The sequence below is a fragment of the Jatropha curcas genome, chromosome 9 (assembly GCF_041381405.1).
Source record: "Jatropha curcas cultivar XTBG-Jc1 chromosome 9, XTBG_Jcur_1.0, whole genome shotgun sequence".
Lineage (NCBI taxonomy): Eukaryota > Viridiplantae > Streptophyta > Magnoliopsida > Malpighiales > Euphorbiaceae > Jatropha > Jatropha curcas.
The window spans coordinates 3,494,855-3,515,044 of record NC_143159.1 but is presented as its reverse complement, the minus strand read 5'-3'; the positions used below and the strand labels follow the sequence as shown (position 1 = coordinate 3,515,044).

The window sequence follows — 20,190 nt, the reverse complement described above, 5'->3', positions numbered from 1 at the left end:
TAAACAGTATAGTCAGCACGTGATTATCACGTGGCTATTCTTATCCTTTCGAAAAATATCATATCGGATATACATTTGACATATAATCCCGATTTGCAAAATTACTAACGACCACAAATTATTCGCCAGATGTCACCATCTACCACTCCCATTACAATTTTTTTTTTTATGGCTTGGACCCCGCCTAATAGCAATACTGTAGCAACTCTAGACTTAGCCCAATCGCCAAACAAACAAACGCACTTGAAATTGAAATACAGTACAGTACTTGTACTTCTCTCATCGAGAAAGGGCTCGACGGAGAACTTGGGCCAATAGCCCTGGAGCACTCAAATGTGGTAAATGACCTTCCGTTCTTAATATCTCCACCGTGCTCCGGCCACCTAAATGACTCTTCAAATACTCGGCTACCGATGCTGGTACGGACACATCCCTAGCTGTCTGAATTATGCAACAAGGTGCTTTGACTAAGCCTAATATCCCTCTTAGATCGCTGTTAAAAACGGTTCTTGACACAAATAATGTTATATCAGGTCTCATATTGAAAAGCGTCCGGCTAAATTCTCTAACGGCAGCCGGCACATCTGCTCCCACGGCCAACGGTGCAAAACCGTTGACCCAAGCTTCGTAATTCGCTTCCATTGCAGCGAAAACATTCTCTATATCAGCTCTCTCGAATCCTCCATGGTAATCTACGTCATTCAAGAACCTAAAAGCACAAAATTTAAGAAAGACTTAAATCAAACATAAAATTAACAAGTAAGATTGAGTAAATTGAATTTTACCTTGGAGAAGCGCCGATGAGGATGAGTTTGGAGAAGAGTTCAGGGCGTTTAATGGAAGCTAAAAGGCCAATCATAGCGGAGACGGAGTGACCAACGTAGGCACAGCGATGGACGCGAAGAGCGTCAAGAATGTAAAGTAAGTCGTCAACGAAAGCGTCGAGAGTCGTATATCTTCTAAAATCGAAGTAACCCGGATTGACACTGCCGGCGCAAACGAGGTCGTAGAGGATTACACTGTAGTTTTGAGTGAAAAATGGAAGAATGCGTTGCCAAGCTGATTGGTCAGTGCCGATTCCATGGGCGAGAACAAGGATTTTCTCGCCGGAGCCGACCACACGGACGTTGAGAGCTTCCAAAAGAGAGGTGCCCATTTTGAGAAGCTTTGAGACAACGGAGAAGTAGAAGGACGCTTGGAGGAAAAACTGTCTGAGAGAGAGAGAGAAAAAAAAAAGTTGAAAGGACTGTTTGTATAAATAATTGTAGCTTAATTGGGTAGGTGTGGGCGTGGTGTTAGTTTTATTGTCTACTGCCTACGGATGCATGCTTGATATGCTATTTATATTTGTTTAATGGTAGGGTGCGCTACTTCTTATCTTGTACACGCATGTTTGACTAATTTTGCTCCGAAGCTCCCTGAATTTCTATCTATCAGCATGGAATACTTTAATTTTTATTTCAAGAAAACTTAGTCCCTCTTTTCAATTAAATTTGACAATTTTGAACTTTTGAAAGAGTAAAAAAAAATGATTAAATCATTTTAATTTTATAAAAAAAATAAAAATAAAATAATTTTTTTTAATTCTTATTAAAATGAAATTTTAATATTTGAAAATATAAAAAAGTTATACTTGATCCTTTTAAAAGTTTAAATGGCTTCTCAAAATAATTATTTTAGCTCGACTGTACGTGTGATGTTAATTTTATCTATTAACATATAATGATAGAAAATAATGTGAATTAAGAGAATATTACCGATAAACTAATTTTTAGTTAATTAGTTAAAATAAATAAATAAATAGTTAATTAAAAATAAACATTTTATAAAAGAATGAATATTTCAATAACTAATTGAATTATTGATCAAATTGATATGACATCTTATTTTTATAAAGATGAAAATATAAATTTAAGTAGAAGTCATAGGAGCCATAGGAACTCTGGATATTTCTTTGACCAACCAGTTACATTTACAGTACTAAACACATTCTCTTAAAAAATAAGATTAAGTGAATATTTAGTTATTTACATTATTATTACATGCGGTTAACTTATTTGATGTGCGGTGTCGGCTGCACAACTTCGAATATTTTTGGACCAAAGTGCCCATTGATAATCCACACTGCGGAGTGCAGAGCTATCAAGAATGCTTTTGCCTGTTACCATCAAAAAAAAAAAAAAAAAAAAGAATGCTTTTGCCTGCGCTCCAATTTCATGAAAATGAAGCTTGATACCACTTTTGTCTGTTTGTTCAAAACAGGGCTGTGTTTCTTTTTTAATGATACTCTATTAAGAGAGATCTTTTCCAAATGAATCAAGATTTTAAACCTACATTATCATCAGATACTCTGCAATTAGTTGTGACCAAAAATTTGTATATATCTCTATTTAATTTTATTTTATATTTTCCTATTATATCTAAAATAACTTCAGCGTTACACAACGTTTGTAAAATAGGTCAAAATGCTCCACCAGATCAATTTGCCATATATAATAGTTGAAAGCAAACATAGGAACCGTTTAATTAGAGAAACGTGTCAGGATGACACGTGGATAGTGATGACATCAGCATGTAACTTTTGATTTTGAACCCTATCCTTTACAGAAAGAAAGAAGCAAGTATATTCGAAATTATTATTTTTCTCATGCAAGAGTGGAAGACATTAAGGGGACCCCTCTATGCCCTATCTTTATTTGATGTGCTCCCTTTGGTTGACAGTTTGTTGATTACCTCTACCTGCTTCTGTAACATGCCACATATAATTAATGGCAATATTTCAAGCCTTCTACTTTGTTACAAACGAAAATTATTGAACCAAAAACCACATCATAAGACAACATAGTATCGCTGACGTTAAGTAATGATTACCGCTAAAGAATCACTGGACTGATTAACATGTGGATGTAATAGAGTATAAGGCATGAGCATTAATGTTAATTTTTTTATAACAGGTCCAAATAAATTTTTCTTTTACTTATCAACTTGGTGAAAATTCTTGTATTTTTCACTCTGTACATAAACAAGAAAAGCAGTCACACCATGTCTGGTTAGCCTAACATTAATTGTTATTGTTGTTGATGAGATCGTTACCTTATTACAAGCTGTAGCTGAGCGTCAATGTTCCATGTTTTATACAGAATCTCCATCTCGTATTGAGTAATACATGCACATAGAAGAGAAATAAAAGCAGGTCCACGTACAGGAATCTGATTCAATTGGTTTGGTGGTGGCCTTCATCTATCTACTATAATAATATAATTTTATATGGTCCATCTTTTTCTTGTAGCCGCATCCAGCCCATTGGTCGCAGAATTGACTTCTCCACTCTCTTCTCCACTGTTCTTTTGAAAATTTTTCTCTTCTTTGACAAAGATTGGCAATGCCAAGCACTATTTTCTACTAGTTTACTTTAAAGTTGAAATCACTCGTGTTAAACGAAATTTGAATCTAAAAACAAAAATTCTATTAGTAAAAGGAAAATGATTTCTTACAAGATATATATCTTTTCAAAACTTATAATTCATTATGTGCATGCTTCAGTCTTCATCAAGTTTTCAATTCCTTGTCCACTATTGCTGACAGCAACTTAATTAGCGCTTAATTAGTAATTGGTAGAGAGGAGTAGAGTAACATCTGGCACAAATAAGCACCAATCCATGTGAAAGTCCTATAGGGTAATCCACTGAAACTAGATAATTTCACCCTTTTTGTTTTTCTCCTCATAATCTTATCTTATTATTTTGGAGTCAAACCAAATATGAGTGATATAGATATGGGATTTATTTTTTGTTGTGTATATATTTATATCAAATCTTATATGCCCTTTTGCTTATTAGGGTTTGTATATATCTTTATCAGCAATTGCTGCTAAAATCTATAGTGACATTATTGGCTTTAATGGCGTTTGGGCATATGTGCTGGTAGGAAAACTAGTGGCATTTGCAACTGCCAATTACGATGAAAAAGAATGCAGATAAAAGGTATATTTATGCTTTAGTGTAACCATCGCACCAGCTTGAGAACCCATTTAGGTTTTGTCAGATAGGAAAATATTATATAGAAGGAGATCACAGCATATGATTATGAAGACACAAAGTTGGAAAGTTGCAGATAAGTTAATAGGGTGCTGGGTCCCCCATGACCAACGTAAGAATATTACTGAACAATGACATGCAAGAAATTTTAAAAACATTGGTTATTTATTTGTATTTTCTTTCAAGAAATCTATGAATTTTTTTTTTTTTTTTTGGGTATAGGTAGAAAATTTGAACTTGGATTTATAGTCAGGTCGTAAATGCACTTACCACTAGACTATATTTTGATACACAGGAAATTATGAATTTATTTGGTATGCTTGAATGTGTTTAGTGTGAATTAATTTCTTGAAAAGTAAATTTTACATATATCAAGTTATAAGAGAAAAATAATATCCATAGAAATGTATTCAAAAACTTTTTTGAGTGCAAAATGTACTTAAAACTTAAACTTTAATAATTATTAAATAATAAATTCATAAATTCATTACAGTACTGAAGCGCAACTTTTCTATCTCTCTCCAAATTAGTTCCCCAACAAGTGAATTGATAATACAAATTAAACAAAAAGAGTTCATGCACTTCCTATTTGAAAGTCGCACTTTTTAGTCTAGCGTCCTCGCAGGGTCCAAAATATTTTAAATATTTACCTTATAAAATTGTGAAAATTTTTCATTTGGCCCCTTAATTTTTAAAAATCTGTTTTTAGCCCCTCAACCTTAAAGTCTGAATTCATCATTGTCCCTAACCAAACAAGGCCTAAAGGCTAAAGGTATAAGTTTCTTTTTATGAGTAAAAAATAATTATTTAAAAATATTTTTTATCCATTGATTGTGTATATAAACTCATCAGTAATAATAATATCAAGTATTACAAATACTTAATCAGATCGGACATAGAACTTACTATCATAACTAATAGAGAGTTCTTTGATATTTTAACAAAATAAAAGAATTATTTATATTCCTTTAAATAACAAAACCCTCACGGAAGAAGAGATAAAAAAAACTCCAAATATGCAGACAAAAGCAACAATAACAAAAAAAAAAAAAAGAAAAAAGAAAAAACAAATATATTAGAGGAAAAATTTATTAAAAACGAATAAAAGATCATGAATAATTAGAGTGAAAATTAGGAGTTATCAATGACTAACAGTGGCAACCTTAAACTAAAACTTAGCTTTTGATACACTAGAGAGAAAGGAAGATGATTGACTTATTTTAACTTATGTACAACCTTGTGGAGACCATTTTCCTTATATGGAGTCTTCCAATTGGTATGAACACGATGAGCCATTAAGCTTATCTTATCTATCCATAGATTTACCTTTTTTTTTTCATTCTTTCTTTTCTTTTTCTTTTTCTTTTTCTTTACTTTTTAATTTAGCATCTACTCATATTCTCGACCTTGTCTATGTTAGAATAGAAAGGACTTGATGGAGAGAGATATGTAACTAATCATATTATCTAATATAATATGATATGATGAGATGCGTAACTACCATCTCATTGAAATAGTTTTTTTTTTTTTTATATATATATTATTGATCAAAATTTTATTTTTGGGCTTAATTAAATTATAAAGGAATTTTCTTTTGGAGATTTATTGAAATTAGTATGAACAATTTACTTCTAAGTGGACTGGAAAAATGAATTTGACATGATAATTGAAAATTTAACAAATTTATAATTTATGTATTCATTTGTTATTAAAGTTGACACCTTTTTCCCAAATATTTCGAATTTGTTTTATCTAATATCGACTCTCTCTCTCTCTCTTTTTTATCTAATAATTTTATACTGGCAAAAGTTTAAACTTGAACTTAGCTTAAAAAAAAGAAAAAGAAAGATGATTCTAATATTACTAAATTAATAATTAAGCTCAACGGTCTCTCACTCTCCCTTCCATTTCAAAATACTATAGCATATAATTTCTTTTATTGATTTGTTTTCCATCTATCATGAAAATTCAAGAAAGTTGTAAATTGATTTTTGCAAAGAAGTTATCCACCAAAAAACGGGAATAAAAATCAACGGACAGAACTAAACCTAATTAAGTATTTAAATAAAGGATCAACGGTTGTTATTGGATTCCAAGTCAGTGGAAAAAGTGAAGTGATTGGAGTCAGTCAGTTTGTATATGATTGTCTATGAGATTATTACAATACAGAAGCGAAGTGAATTTAATTTTCGACAAAGTCATTTCTGTACAGGAATCGACATCGTTTTATCTATCATTCATTCCTTATTCCTTCCTTTCCACTGCTAAAAGGATAATATTAAAATAAAGAAAGAGTCTAAAATTTCCCTTTTTTGTCACGCGTGGTTGATACCACTTCGGATCCAATGTGGGTTAGTGCCTTACTTTCTCAGAATATGATTTAGGGTTTTCCTTCTTTTCTCTTTTAACCTTCAAAGTTTCAATGATTTGATGTCTTATGAAATTATTTTTTCCACCCCTTTTAATTAGTGGGTTTTTGCTTTATTTTCTTGAGGAACAATTAAGATTTGCTACTTCCTTTTTTATTTTTTCTTCTAACATAAAAAACGTGTTTTCCATTTCCCTGAAACTTGGAAACCTAATTAAACATACATATTACTGTTCTTGTCATTTTGTCCCCCCCATTTTTTTTTTTTTTTTTTTGTCTTCAGGCATAAAAAGAAGTGTCTGATAATACAAAAGAATAAGTACTATTTTTTTTATATATATTTTGTAGAATTTCGTTTATTCTACAAAAATTACACATATATAAAAGAAAATAAATTTGTTTGGATTTTTTTAATATGTGGGTGTCTGCTAGAAAGCAAATTCTATCTAATAGGAACCTGTGTAGAAATAGCTCAAAAAGCAAATTAACTCGAACTAGAACAAGAAGAAGAGGGATAAAGAAGACAAGAGAAGTACATTCCGTAGATTAATTGCAAGCTATAAGTAGGTAGGTTTGATTAGATTGGCTTTGCACGCGTACATATATGTTCTCTCTGTGGTTAAATTCATAATCATAGGTGGGGATACCATTATGTCCTATTTCGCTTCCTGTTTGCTAACTATTTCATCTGTTATCTTACGTTATCTTCTTTTTATCTTATAGCTGTGCCTGTCAAAGTTGTGGAATTTTGTGTCAGAGAATCCCCTAACAAATTCGACATATTATTGAGCATTTGAAGAAATATAACGAGTGATTGCAAATCGAGCTTGAGACCTTTGAGTAGTATTACTCCATACCTGGTCCTGAGCGTAGCAGGGCAAAATAATAAAAGAATGAGAAGAATTCTTCTCATACTCGGTGGGTCAAAATTCATTATATGGGCCCTCCAATTCCTCATGTACACGAACAGTTTCTTACTTTATAATGAGTCCACTTGATATAAATCCAGGATTTTGTTAGGCTCGTGTTAAAGCCTACACCGAACTTGAAATGCCCATTCGGTTTGGACAACCTCTTTCAACATATCCATGGGCCTTTTTTAAGTCCACCCTGCAACCAGAAAAGGTAATATTCCACTTCATCAAGTGGTCGTTCGATGACATGTGGGTTTAATGCCGGAACTCGGTTACGGCGTTACGGTCTTACGGACAAGTTGTTTTATTGAATTAAACGATGTTCTTGTTGAGTCCTTTACATTTTACACGTTGTCGTTCTATAGCTGAACAGAATGTCGTTCTCTGTCAGGGCCTGTGTTCAACTATCAAAGGGCACCACTTTATACAAAGAGAGATACATGTTGATAAATATTTTGAATCGACTTCTTATATTATTGGGATATTAAATTTTTTATCATTCAATTAATTGTTTAAAAACATTGTTAATAATATCTTTGGATATTATTTAGTGAAACTATAATTAATAAAAACATTATATTTTTATTTTTTTATTAACTGATTTTGAAAATATTTCATAATCTCTACTTTATTTTGTCCACTTAAAAAACCCAAAATGATTCACGAAGTTACCTGTCATCATTACCCATCAACTGTAGCACTTAATGTAACTTATTAGGACTTCTCTAATCTCCTAAGCGGAAACGTGTCAACAAGTTCCTCTTTGACTGATGATGTAAAAAAGGGAAAAAGAAGAGACAAAAACAAAACACAAATAGAAAAAGATCCGCCTAAAACAGCCCGCCCGCGCCCGCCGAGATATAAATTAATTAAACGAAGTGGGACCACATAAATGGGACACTCTGTCAGAATCCTGTTGGTCAGTAACACACATGCTTGAAACGCGTAATTACTAGTAATTGGAGAGCAGCGCCCTGTTTCACGCGGCAAACCAAGATCTCCTTCTCTCTCTCTCTTCGGACCAGGAAGTCACCTCTCCTTCCGGTCACCTGTTGCATACCAGAACTTTGACTTCCATTTCTCTTTTATCGCTGCTTGGTATTTGGGTATAGATCTCTACATCTATAGTTGTCTACTTTGAATCCTGAAGGCCAAGTTTGGTCTTCTTTATACTTTTCTTTCTTTATTGAAAGGGGAACGTTAGGTGCCGAAGGAATAAATCATTGCTTGAGAATTTTATCAAATCAAAATATCTTCTGGTTCTTAGCTTATCTTAGAAAGTTTAGAGCTATATTTACTGCTTCGGACAAGGCGAGAGGTCAGGATTTTGTCAAGTGAGAATAGTGGAAGAATACAAAAATCATTTTGTTTGATGGAGAGCTATTTGATTCAAAACTTTGAAGTTAAGCCTAAGAACTCATCGGAGGAAGCATTGCAGAGATGGAGAAAGCTTTGCTGGTTAGTGAAGAATCGGAAACGGAGGTTTCGTTTCACTGCTAATCTCTCTAAACGCTTTGAGGCCGAAGCCATCCGTCGCTCCAATCAGGTATTCCTCTCTCTATATTCTGTTGTTTGCTTGCCGTCAAAATCTAAGGAAGGAAAACTTAAATCTGAGTTAAAAGGAAAATAATAATAATAATAATAAAAATGAAATAACGTGTTCTGTTATTGCGATTCAAAATTTCATTCTCAGGTCTCCTTGATAGACTTAAGTACTCAAAAGTGCTTCCCGCGTTGACCAATTCGGATTGATTCTTGATTCATTCATTTTTTTTTTTTATATAAAAAAATGATTGATTTAGCTTTTAAGGATTTTATCTTACCATACTTAACAATCAGATTGGCTTACTTTCTATTTTATTATTATTTTGTTCTTTGTGTTCCCATTAATCAGTTACAGTTAATGAGGTTTTTTAATGTTTACTAAAATTTTGGATTTCCTGGTACTAACTATATTAATTTGTTTTCCTTTTATAAATTTTCTTCCTATCATCTAATTTGAAGCGTCTCTTGTAAGCAATCAGTTAATTTGATATTTCATCTATCTTCTGGTTAATTTAATTTGAAGCGACTCTTGCCAGCTATTTGCGTTGCCCTAGCCCCTTGATCGCCTAAGTTTTCCTTACGCGGATGCTTCAAAAAGGGAAATTGAAATTTAAGGCTTCCAAATAATGATTGAGAATGAGATGGTCCTGTGGAACTGTTTGGCAACTTACTCCGAGTCTCCTGCTTAGTCTAATTGACATTTCTTATGACCTACATTCGCAACACAAAATTATAATTACAGATATCAAACCTATAAGTATATTTGAACACGATCTGGGTTGATTATGAAGATTGTGAGAAAATAGGTTTCTCTCGTGAGTCATTTGTTACATAATATAGTAACAATATTATTCTTTCGAAATGCCTTGCGCTGTTGATGCTCTGTGATAAAACTTGGACTGGCTGTTCTGACAGGAAGAAAGCTTTGTTGAGATTATTATCGTTGCTATTTCCAGAAAATATTTTGGTTAATGTTTCTAAACGAATTTGTTTAGCCTATTAATGGTCCCTCAGTTTACTGTATGATATGAGATTGAAATTAAAATCAAATAAATATTGCCTGTCATGACACTGAAATTAAAATCAAATAAATCTGTTGAAGGCACCAAACTATAAGAATAATTCTTTCAGACAAGTAAAATTACTTTCTCATGTCCGTCATATTCTTGTTTTTCATCTCTAAATTTCAGGAGAAGCTTCGAGTTGCAGTTTTGGTCTCAAAAGCAGCTCTTCAGTTTATCCATTGTGAGAATTCATTACTTCTGTAAAACTCTGTGCATTTGATGGGTTAGCCTACCATGTTGACCTTTTCCTTGATTACTCTCAGGTCTTAATTTGTCCAATGACTACACTGTACCTGAAGAGGTTGAATCTGCCGGTTTTAAAATTTGTGCTGACGAGTTGGCATCAATTGTTGAAGGACATGATGTAAAGAAACTGAAAATTCATGACGGCGTGGAGGGTATTGCTGACAAACTCTCCACGTCAATTGCTGATGGCATTTCAACTTCTGAGGATTTGCTAAACAAAAGGAGGGAAATTCATGGAGTAAATAAATTCACTGAAAGCCCACCCCGGGGTTTCTTTGTTTTTGTTTGGGAAGCCCTTCAAGATATGACACTTATGATACTTGGTGTTTGTGCCTTTGTGTCCCTTATTGTTGGCATAGCTATGGAAGGATGGCCAAAGGGTGCCCATGATGGACTTGGAATTGTTGCAAGTATTCTCCTTGTTGTTTTTGTCACTGCCACGAGTGATTATAAGCAATCTTTGCAGTTCAAAGATTTAGACAAGGAAAAGAAAAAGATATCAGTTCATGCTACTAGAGATGGCTTCAGGCAGAAGGTCTCCATTTATGATTTACTTCCTGGTGACATTGTTCATCTTTCCATTGGAGACCAGGTTCCAGCGGATGGACTTTTTGTTTCTGGGTTTTCTTTGTTAATTAATGAATCCAGTTTGACAGGGGAGAGCGAACCAGTTCAGGTAAATGCCACTAATCCTTTTCTCCTTTCTGGTACCAAAGTTCAGGATGGAGCATGCAAAATGCTTGTGACTACTGTTGGAATGAGAACACAGTGGGGTAAACTAATGGCTACACTCAGTGAAGGAGGAGATGATGAGACCCCACTTCAGGTGAAATTGAATGGAGTAGCCACTGTTATTGGGAAAATAGGCTTATTTTTTGCTGTTGTGACATTTGCTGTCCTGGTGGAAGGACTATTTAGGCATAAACTTCAAGAAGGAAGCCACTGGATCTGGTCTGGTGATGATGCTATGGCATTGTTGGAATTTTTTGCTATCGCTGTTACAATTGTTGTGGTTGCAGTTCCTGAGGGCCTTCCTTTGGCTGTGACATTAAGTCTTGCTTTTGCCATGAAGAAAATGATGAATGATAAGGCACTTGTTCGCCATCTAGCTGCTTGTGAGACCATGGGGTCTGCCACAACTATCTGCAGTGACAAAACTGGGACACTAACAACTAACCATATGACTGTTGTAAAAGCATGCATTTGTGGGGAAATCAAGGAAGTTAGCAGCTCCAAGAGTACTCTTAATTTTGGGTCTGCAATTCCGAATTCTGCATTTAGAATTCTACTTGAATCAATATTTAATAACACTGGGGGAGAAATTGTTAGTAATAGAGATAACAAAGTTGAGATACTGGGTTCGCCCACTGAAACTGCTCTTTTAGAATTGGGGCTGCTACTTGGAGGAAATTTCCAAGAAGAAAGAGAAAAATCAAAAATTGTGAAAGTTGAACCATTCAACTCTACAAAGAAGCGAATGGGTGTAGTTTTAGAGCTTCCTAATGGAGGTTTTCGGGCACATTGTAAGGGAGCCTCTGAAATCATTTTAGCTGCTTGTGACAAATTTATAAACAGAGAAGGTGAGGTTGTTCCCCTTGATGAAGCATCCACCGATTATTTGAAGAATACAATTGAACAATTTGCTAGTGAAGCTCTTCGAACTCTTTGCCTTGCTTACTTAGAAATTGGAAGTGAATTCTCTGCTGAGAGCTCTATTCCTTCCAAAGGATATACTTGCATAGGTATTGTGGGAATTAAAGATCCAGTGCGCCCTGGTGTCAAGGAGTCTGTTGCAATTTGCAGATCAGCTGGAATTGTGGTGCGGATGGTCACTGGAGACAACATAACAACTGCAAAGGCCATCGCTAGAGAATGTGGAATTTTGACTGATAAGGGAATAGCAATTGAAGGACCTGAATTCCGGGAGAAGAGCGAGGAAGAGTTGCTAGAACTTATTCCAAAAATTCAGGTGCATCTTTTTGTTTTATTTGTATTATTTCGAGATCATTTACTTCAATATAGCTTTAAATGCAGTTTTCTATGGACTGTAAAAGGTGGGGAACTTGTCTCTCAAACAACCTCTGGTATTACATTTTGTAGGTGATGGCCCGATCTTCACCGTTGGATAAGCATATGCTAGTGAAGCACCTACGAACAACTTTTGGGGAAGTTGTTGCTGTGACTGGTGATGGTACAAATGATGCTCCAGCACTTCATGAAGCAGACATTGGGCTTGCAATGGGCATTGCTGGAACTGAGGTTTGTTCTGCTCTATATATTTGCATGTAGGTGATGTGTGGAGTTGTGCTAGTAACTTCATTTAGTTGATTCTTTATAGCTTCAGTTTGGCACAATTTAAGTAAATTTTAATGTATAACTACATGGAATGTAATTTGAGTTGAAGGGCTCATCTGTGCAGCACCATAAAAATTTACTAAGAGATACATAAGGTACCACCCGTGTTTCTCGTGTGAACTCACAGAACCTTTATACAAAGTTTGAGGCTGGATGACCATTGTGTTTCCAAACTTTTGTTATTAGAAAAATGCTTATTCCGCTCACTATTTATTCAGACGAGAAGCTCTAATTTTTTCATGTTGGTCTGCCCTGTGCTTTGTTTTAGCAAAGTACTTATTGTCATTCTGAAATTTTCATAAAGCTGTTTGATATACATTTTGAAGAATGTTTTTTGTCTTGCAGGTGGCAAAGGAAAGTGCTGATGTCATAATTTTGGATGACAACTTCTCCACAATTGTGACTGTGGCAAAATGGGGCCGTTCAGTTTATATAAACATTCAAAAATTTGTTCAGTTTCAATTGACTGTTAACGTAGTTGCCCTGATTGTCAACTTTTCTGCAGCCTGTTTGACAGGTATCAGACCGATAGTAAACATTGTGATTCAGATTTTTTTTCTTCCAGGCATTGTCTTTGTATGGCATTAACGTTTATTTTTTGGTCTGGCCTTCCAATAGGTAATGCTCCCTTAACTGCTGTTCAACTTCTCTGGGTCAATATGATCATGGATACTCTAGGAGCACTAGCACTAGCCACAGAGCCTCCTAAAGAGGACCTGATGAAGAGATCACCAGTTGGCAGGAAAGGAAATTTCATAAGCAATGTAATGTGGAGGAATATTCTGGGGCAGTCGATGTATCAGTTTGTGATGATATGGTATCTTCAGACAAGAGGAAAAGAAATTTTTCATCTTGACGGCCCAGATTCTGATTTAATATTGAACACGCTTATTTTTAATGCATTTGTCTTTTGTCAGGTAATTTCATCTTTAGATTTGAATCTAATAAAGATTGCTCTCTTTTGTTGTATTTCAAACCAAAAGACTTAGTTAGCTTTTCCAAAAGCTTTTTCCTGAAACTAACATTGCTAAATCCGATTTCTTTTATCAGGTTTTCAATGAGATAAGCTCCAGGGAAATGGAAACGATAAATGTCTTTAGAGGGATATTGACGAACTACGTATTTGTGGCTGTACTGACTTGCACTGTCTTCTTCCAAATTATCATTGTTGAGTTCCTCGGTACATTTGCAAACACATCTCCTCTCAGTTGGCAACAATGGTTTTTTACCATTTTCCTCGGTTTCCTTGGCATGCCAATTGCAGCTGCCATAAAGATGATACCAGCGGGATCAAACTGATACCTGATAAATGCGCTAGGTACTTTTCTTGTCATCCAAATGCCCGCATCTGAAATGCAATTTTCATGACCCATTCTTTATCATTATTTTTTTCATCACCTCATCGTACAGCTGTAGCATTGATGGGTTTGTAGAATTTTTTTTTCCACATGAAGTTGAAAGTCTAGCCAAAGATTGGTTTCGACTGCTTAGAAATGATGTTGATTATAAGCACAGAATCTGATTTACATGGCAAACTTGTTCTAACTGACTGCTGTAGCTTGTGTAGCCAAATTAAATCATCTCGGAAAAGGGGAGGATTATTCATGTCGTGCGGTCCATTAAACCATCTCATGAACCAAAAGAGAAACTATTAAAGTTTTTAGGAGAAATTATTATATGGTTTTATGCAGCGAAGCGAACCTTTTGTTGATCTTATTATTCTGTTCTCGTTTGTTTAACCAATTTCCTACTAACATTCTAAACCAATGTCTAAGTACATAAAAAGAAAGAAGAGACACATATCATTAATTCCATAAAAAATTTGTGAATAGTAGGGCATGCTTGGATGGGAGAGTAGAGTTACGAATTGTAAAAATGTTAGTATATATAGTTTTGCGAAGTGAGCTTTGAGTGCTAGACTGTTAAAATCTTGAGGATCTAGCAGTGCACTGGGGATAAACTCAGCAGATAAAATGCTTATGTGATTTTCTTTCTTAACCGAAGCAGATAAATGCACATATATAGTTTTGCCCATGATAGAATGTATTGCAGATTTTTTAATTAACTTCGCTTTAGGATGATTCCCGTATCTATTACCGTCATCTATCATTACAAATGACCGCGATAACGCACGATAACGAAGTCGAAGACGTTTTGAGTACTGCAGATGTGAATTTGCCGAACGACACACGACACGATGGCCGAATTAGACTTCTGATAAACGGAACTGTTTATACAGTCGCTTTGAAGCAATTCTTTACCTTGACCGTTTGACTATTTTGGATTTGCGGGACGATATGCATGATTGGATTTACTTGGGCCCATAGCAACCGTTTATATAGAGAATTGTTTTGAGATGACCATAGACGACGAAGCAGCCCAAATGGGCCCAATTGGATTCAGCAGTTAATCGGCTTCATTTAGGAGAAAAAAATGTAGAAAATCGAAAGAGATACAGATACTTTCATTGTACCGAATAGAGATGAGTTCAATGCATAAAAATACACCGCCTGAATTCTTAAAAAAAATATAAATAAATAAAAATAAATTTGGCTGTAAGAAGAGGGAAAGAGCCCGAACATCCAAACAGGGTTTCTCGTACACTTATTTATAGGCAAAACTTTCCAGACCATAAACATCGAAGACTGTGACAAACAAATGCCATCCACCCATGAAAGTACTAAGTTGGGTTAAAGTAAGCCGCACGAAACATATATACAACTACAAGGCGCCCTCCCTTAGCACCAAAAACAAAGTTGGGAGACAATAAAAAGGGTATCCAAAATGCCAGGCAAAGTACCAAGTACTTATTTGCCAGTTTTGACTCTACAGCTATACTTGTCTTCCAGGACCTCAAAAAAACTAAAACTGTTCAATGTTCACTACGTCAATCTAATTTGTTTCATATCTTGTGCTTCAGTCATAGGATCATGCAAGAAAAAAGGACTCCTTTTTCAATTTATTACTATTATTACTTTTCTTTTGTCTCTGTATGAGAAAAAGAAATTATCTCAGCAAATCCAGGAAAAAGAGATTACAACGAAATGATTATTGATTATAAACAATAATAAAGAAATAATTATCTTTTGATTAAGCAAGCAAAGTATTTTGAGTTTGTTGAGATATACAACAAAGTGTTATAGGGAAAAGATGAAAAGAAGGAAGCAGGACCCGCTTTTGAAAGGGTAAACCCCAGACATTCAAACAAATCCAATCAAATTCACCTTTACATTACTTTTTGGATGGCCAAGATTTATCAAATCACACTAACAGACCTTCTCTCCCATTCCACAATTACTACCAGCCTTTCTAAAGACACAAGAAAGCATCCATCCCAAGCATCTCAGCAAAAGGTAAGGTTGCAAGGGACATTATAAACCCAGAAAGAAAGTTCTTTTTTATAAAAAAAAAATAAAAATAAAGAAATTTTTTAGAAAAGTGCAAAAAAATAAATTATTAGAAAAAAATTGAACATGTGAGTAAGCAATATATGAACTGACTGTTTTATAAGTAGCCTTCTTCAAGATATCTAAGTTGTTCCTTTTTCTCCCATCTGGTGGCATTGTAATGTCTATTTGCAATCAGCTTTTCTATAATGAGCTCTTTTATTTCTTTGTTTTCTCCTTTCTTTTGGTCTTTCCTTGAGGAAACTTTTTCAACCAACTCAAATCTCTTATACCCATCATCAATTAATAATCAAAAAAACACATGAAATCAATAATATCCTTTTGTAATCAACCCATGAAGAAAAAAACCTTCCACAAATTTCTCTACCGGTGTCGTTTCTCTTCAGTAGATAACCCGTAATTTTGATTGAACGCAAATCTTTTCCTTTTAGTGTTAATATCACAAGTAACAGAAGAACTCTCTAAAACATCAATCGGTCTTAATTCGCCAGCCGATGATTTTGAGAGATTAGGAATTTTAAGATTCTCCATTTCCAATTTCTGTATTATACTGTAGCATTGAAACACATCATCCTGTTACAATAAGGCCAAGAAATTCCAATTCCCTTTAATCAGAATATAATCTTTTAATCTAATCATAAAGAATTAAGTCATAAATGAATATATGAAGCACTCACAATTTCAAGAAACCCAGAATGAGAAATTGAATTCATCTTACACTCCATTGCTTGTCTTGTTAGGCTTTGATCCAATGCCATCAATGTCGCTGCAACTGCTATAACTGATGGTCTATGATCCATCAAATTAATCTCTGCACTTGAAAGATTAAATCAATACATAACAAACTTCATGAAAAGAATATGGAAGAGTTGAATAAAAAAGATAGCTACCTCTCATTAAATCCAAAATGAATCCAACAGTTCTTGATACTATATGCCTTGGTGGAGATTCCTCGCTGAATTTTATAATGAAATAATGAAGAAAAACAAAAGGAGTGATGGAAATCATTCTCCATTCCATTGTGTTCAATACCAAAAGCTCCATTCTTTGAATCACTCTGCTTTCAAAATTGTAGTCCTCAATCTGAAACTCCGATAATGAAGGTACTTTTATCTCCTCCATTTTTGCTGCCAAAGAAAGACATGCCACTGATAGTAATTTAACTGCCCATGATTTCTCACTCTGCAATCAGAAATTTCAGAAAAAAATCAATTAAATGAACAGAAAATATTTGTAATTCTTAAAAATAGAATTGATAAATTATCTTACATCAATCGACCTTCTTGAAAGGAATCGATCAAAGTAGGTCATAGACAAATAAGCTGTTTGTAAGCGAAAACCAAAGAATGCTCTGGTCTGTATTGATTACCAAAAAATATTAATGAAATAATCAAGACAATTAAAATTTAGCATTTATAGGTTAATGAAACAAAAGAAGACTAACTTTGAGAATCCAAGTGATAGCTTCTAAACGGGCACATTTGACCCAATTGTCAATATCCATAGATTGATCCCTCTTGAGTCTAAAATTGATCTCTCTCTCAAATAACATTTCCAAATAATCTTCTTCTCTGCCTAAATCACCGCCATAACTCATGCTTATATCAATAAAAGCATCCTCATCTATCATCACTTCTTCTTCTTCTAGACAGGTTTCACTTTCTTGACAAAGAAGCCCAGAAAAAGACTCTCCTTTCATTTTCTTTTCTTTTATCCCCTTTCTCTTCTCTCTTATTTCTCTATATATGAACTGAATCAGATATTTTATTAATTGTTAAATCCATGATGTTAATAGAGAGGGAAAGAAATTGACCAACATGAGTATTGATGATCAAGAAGAAAAAGATGAAGATGAAGAAAAAGATGAAGATGAAGTTGAGCAAGAAATGCCAATGGGATTTACTTTACTGTTTTAACGGTTTATTTTAAAGATTGAAAGAAAATAAACTGAACGGGTTTTGATTTGGTTTTTGCGGTTTGGTTTGGTCTATTGCGTAACATGTATAATGTCTACTGTCTTTTAAATGTGGAGACTGTGTTGTGCATGTTAAGCCTTATTTTTATTTTTGGATTTTTTTTATTTTATTATTTTCGGAAATTAAGTATTTTCTATTTAAGTTTTGTGGACTGAGTTTGACTAAAAGAGTTAAGAGTATGAAGTACTGTGTGCTTGGTTCCAGGGCACGAGCAGTTCGGGTGGGGGATTTGTTAGATACACGCGAGTTCATCGCACGTGGAAATCACGGTCCAATGAAAAGCGGATGTCTGGTTGTTAGGTGGGTACCGTACATGGGGTCGTACCTGAACTCTCTACTGGATTATTGGTTATTGGTTAGGGTTTGCTTCTTACATGTTCAACCTCGTTGTGGGTCAATCAAAATTATGTCACGTTATGTTGAGGAAAATCAATCACAGTACTACGTTTTAATTGGTTTTTCTTCATATATCACAAAATCTTTAATTAAAAAAATCAGTATTTAAATATCTAATATTTACATTATTATTATAAGCAAAATAATGTAAATGAAAAAAAAAAATTCTTTTTTTCTATGTCACATGGTATCTCCGCTCAGACAGAGTGTTTTTCAAATAAAATTCTCCTAACAACATTAATTTCAATTAATTAAAAATATAATCTACTCTTGTTGATGAATAAAAATTGCTATTAAAGATAGAAATTAAAATAAAAGAAATTAAAAAATGTAGTTTTATCAACTTTTAATCATTAATTACCAAAAGAAACTTCTTTTAACATTGGTGTTAATTAAAAAAATAAAATAAAAAAACCATCTAGAGATTCCAACTTCTGTTTATGGAGTATAAAATTAGAAGATTACACAATTAAGATCCAAAAGCCAACTTCAAAAGATTTAATGACACATTGATTAGTAATGTTTTTATAATATCATTTGCTAATTAAATGTCATATGTTTAATAACCAACAGAATTCCACTCTAATAGTTTAATTGTTGAACTACAATTAGAGGATAATTTTATTTTATGGTATATTTTATTTGCTAAACTCTTACTTTATGCATCTCTAGGAATCTTTATTTGTCTTTATCAATTGTTTAAAAAATGCATGCCTCTGTGTGCTTTCATTTTTAATAACCTTTTTTTTTTTCTTGGTTCTGCTTTGACTGTTTAGCTGTAGATCAGATCATAATTTCATTTCTAAAGTCATCATCTTTTATTTTCCAGTTGCAAGTCCACACCTATATGATTTTAAAATCCTATTAGCTCTTATCTCTAAGTCATTTTGTTTGAATTGATTGTTAGGAGCTGCTGAGCTCATCAATATAGCTAGGTTAATTAAAAAAAAAAAAAAAACAGTTCTTCTACCCAATACAATAAATTTAAATTATAAATTAAAATGTATTTATATAATTCAAGAATAAATTGATAAAGAATAAGTAAATTAATGATTATCTTAAAATAAAATCTGTTCAACTTATAGATCAAAATTTGTTATTTTTGATAATACATATACTCGCAATTTAAATTAAATAAGTGTGACTGTCAGAATTCAAATATATATATATATCAAGTCTAAATCTTGGAGTATTTGAAAAAATGAGTCTATAATATATAAATATATATTATTCCACGTACCCTAGCTAATTATAATATTGACCAATTGTAATTATTCTAATATTTATTTTATGTTTTAAATTCCACATTCATTTATTGTTCAACAATAATTGTATTGCAGACACCTAGCTATTTCTCTTTCCTTGCAGGACAGAAAACAGGATTTAATGAAACTTAAATCACATCAGTAGATCCAAGTATTAGGCTGACTAAATATGAGGTCCAAATGGTGAGTTCTTCTATCTGTCCAAATTCTACTGATAAACTAACAAAATAAATATAATTTAACAAAAAACAAAATAAATATAATTTTCTAATGTAGAACCTCATTTGTCATTATAAACTAATTTTTATATGGAATATTAATTTCATATTGCAGATATATCCTTCAATACAGATAATGTAAATTTAATTAAAAGAAAATATTTATTATTGACTTGACTCACAGTCTCACATGCTTTGCCTATATATGCATATATTTTTGAAGTACTATACTCTATCTTTAAGAAATATATCCTCTGCAATTTTCAAAAAAAAAAAAAAAAAAGAAAAAAGAAAAGAAAAGAAAAGAAATATATCCTCTGCAAATTCTATTAATTGGATCTTTAATTAATCCTTTTTTTTTTCATTCCATATTATCAAATACCAAGAGATTTAGAATCT

The 20,190-nt window shown here is 33.3% G+C and overlaps 3 protein-coding genes across 3 annotated transcripts; 1 reads left to right on the top strand and 2 right to left on the bottom strand.

Annotated features, from left to right (window-relative positions):
• On the bottom strand, window positions 1-1,318 carry LOC105630853 (alpha/beta-Hydrolases superfamily protein). Its single transcript, XM_012212837.4, has 2 exons — window positions 786-1,318; window positions 1-709 (listed from the first exon to the last, which is right to left on the bottom strand). Exons 1-2 carry the CDS (start codon window positions 1,154-1,156, stop codon window positions 280-282), a joined length of 801 nt encoding a protein of 266 aa, XP_012068227.1. The 5' UTR covers window positions 1,157-1,318; the 3' UTR covers window positions 1-279.
• A 6,992-nt stretch (window positions 1,319-8,310) lies between these two features.
• On the top strand, window positions 8,311-14,134 carry ACA1 (autoinhibited Ca2+-ATPase 1). Its single transcript, XM_012212838.4, has 7 exons — window positions 8,311-8,865; window positions 10,055-10,109; window positions 10,192-12,143; window positions 12,275-12,433; window positions 12,875-13,046; window positions 13,148-13,446; window positions 13,580-14,134. The coding sequence occupies exons 1-7, from the start codon at window positions 8,692-8,694 to the stop codon at window positions 13,826-13,828; spliced, it is 3,060 nt and encodes a 1,019-aa protein (XP_012068228.1). The 5' UTR covers window positions 8,311-8,691; the 3' UTR covers window positions 13,829-14,134.
• A 1,463-nt stretch (window positions 14,135-15,597) lies between these two features.
• On the bottom strand, window positions 15,598-17,944 carry LOC105630855 (cyclin-D5-1). The gene is made up of 5 exons (XM_012212839.4): window positions 17,381-17,944; window positions 17,206-17,292; window positions 16,827-17,118; window positions 16,614-16,747; window positions 15,598-16,509 (listed from the first exon to the last, which is right to left on the bottom strand). The coding sequence occupies exons 1-5, from the start codon at window positions 17,633-17,635 to the stop codon at window positions 16,300-16,302; spliced, it is 978 nt and encodes a 325-aa protein (XP_012068229.1). The 5' UTR covers window positions 17,636-17,944; the 3' UTR covers window positions 15,598-16,299.
• Window positions 17,945-20,190: the final 2,246 nt, after the last annotated feature.

Bases quoted from the DNA above. Each gene is read 5' to 3' on its own strand.
- LOC105630853 (XM_012212837.4), bottom strand. From the start codon at position 1,156: ATGGGCACCTCTCTTTTGGAAGCTCTCAACGTCCGTGTGGTCGGCTCC. The intron at 710-785 runs GTAAAATTCAAT...TTGTGCTTTTAG, and splicing joins CTCATCGGCGCTTCTCCAAG to GTTCTTGAATGACGTAGATT.
- ACA1 (XM_012212838.4), top strand. From the start codon at position 8,692: ATGGAGAGCTATTTGATTCAAAACTTTGAAGTTAAGCCTAAGAACTCA. The intron at 8,866-10,054 runs GTATTCCTCTCT...TCTAAATTTCAG, and splicing joins CCATCCGTCGCTCCAATCAG to GAGAAGCTTCGAGTTGCAGT. The intron at 12,434-12,874 runs GTTTGTTCTGCT...TTTGTCTTGCAG, and splicing joins TGGGCATTGCTGGAACTGAG to GTGGCAAAGGAAAGTGCTGA.
- LOC105630855 (XM_012212839.4), bottom strand. From the start codon at position 17,635: ATGAAAGGAGAGTCTTTTTCTGGGCTTCTTTGTCAAGAAAGTGAAACC. The intron at 16,748-16,826 runs GTAGCTATCTTT...TTTCAAGTGCAG, and splicing joins CATTTTGGATTTAATGAGAG to AGATTAATTTGATGGATCAT. The intron at 16,510-16,613 runs GTGAGTGCTTCA...TTATTGTAACAG, and splicing joins ATTCTGGGTTTCTTGAAATT to GATGATGTGTTTCAATGCTA.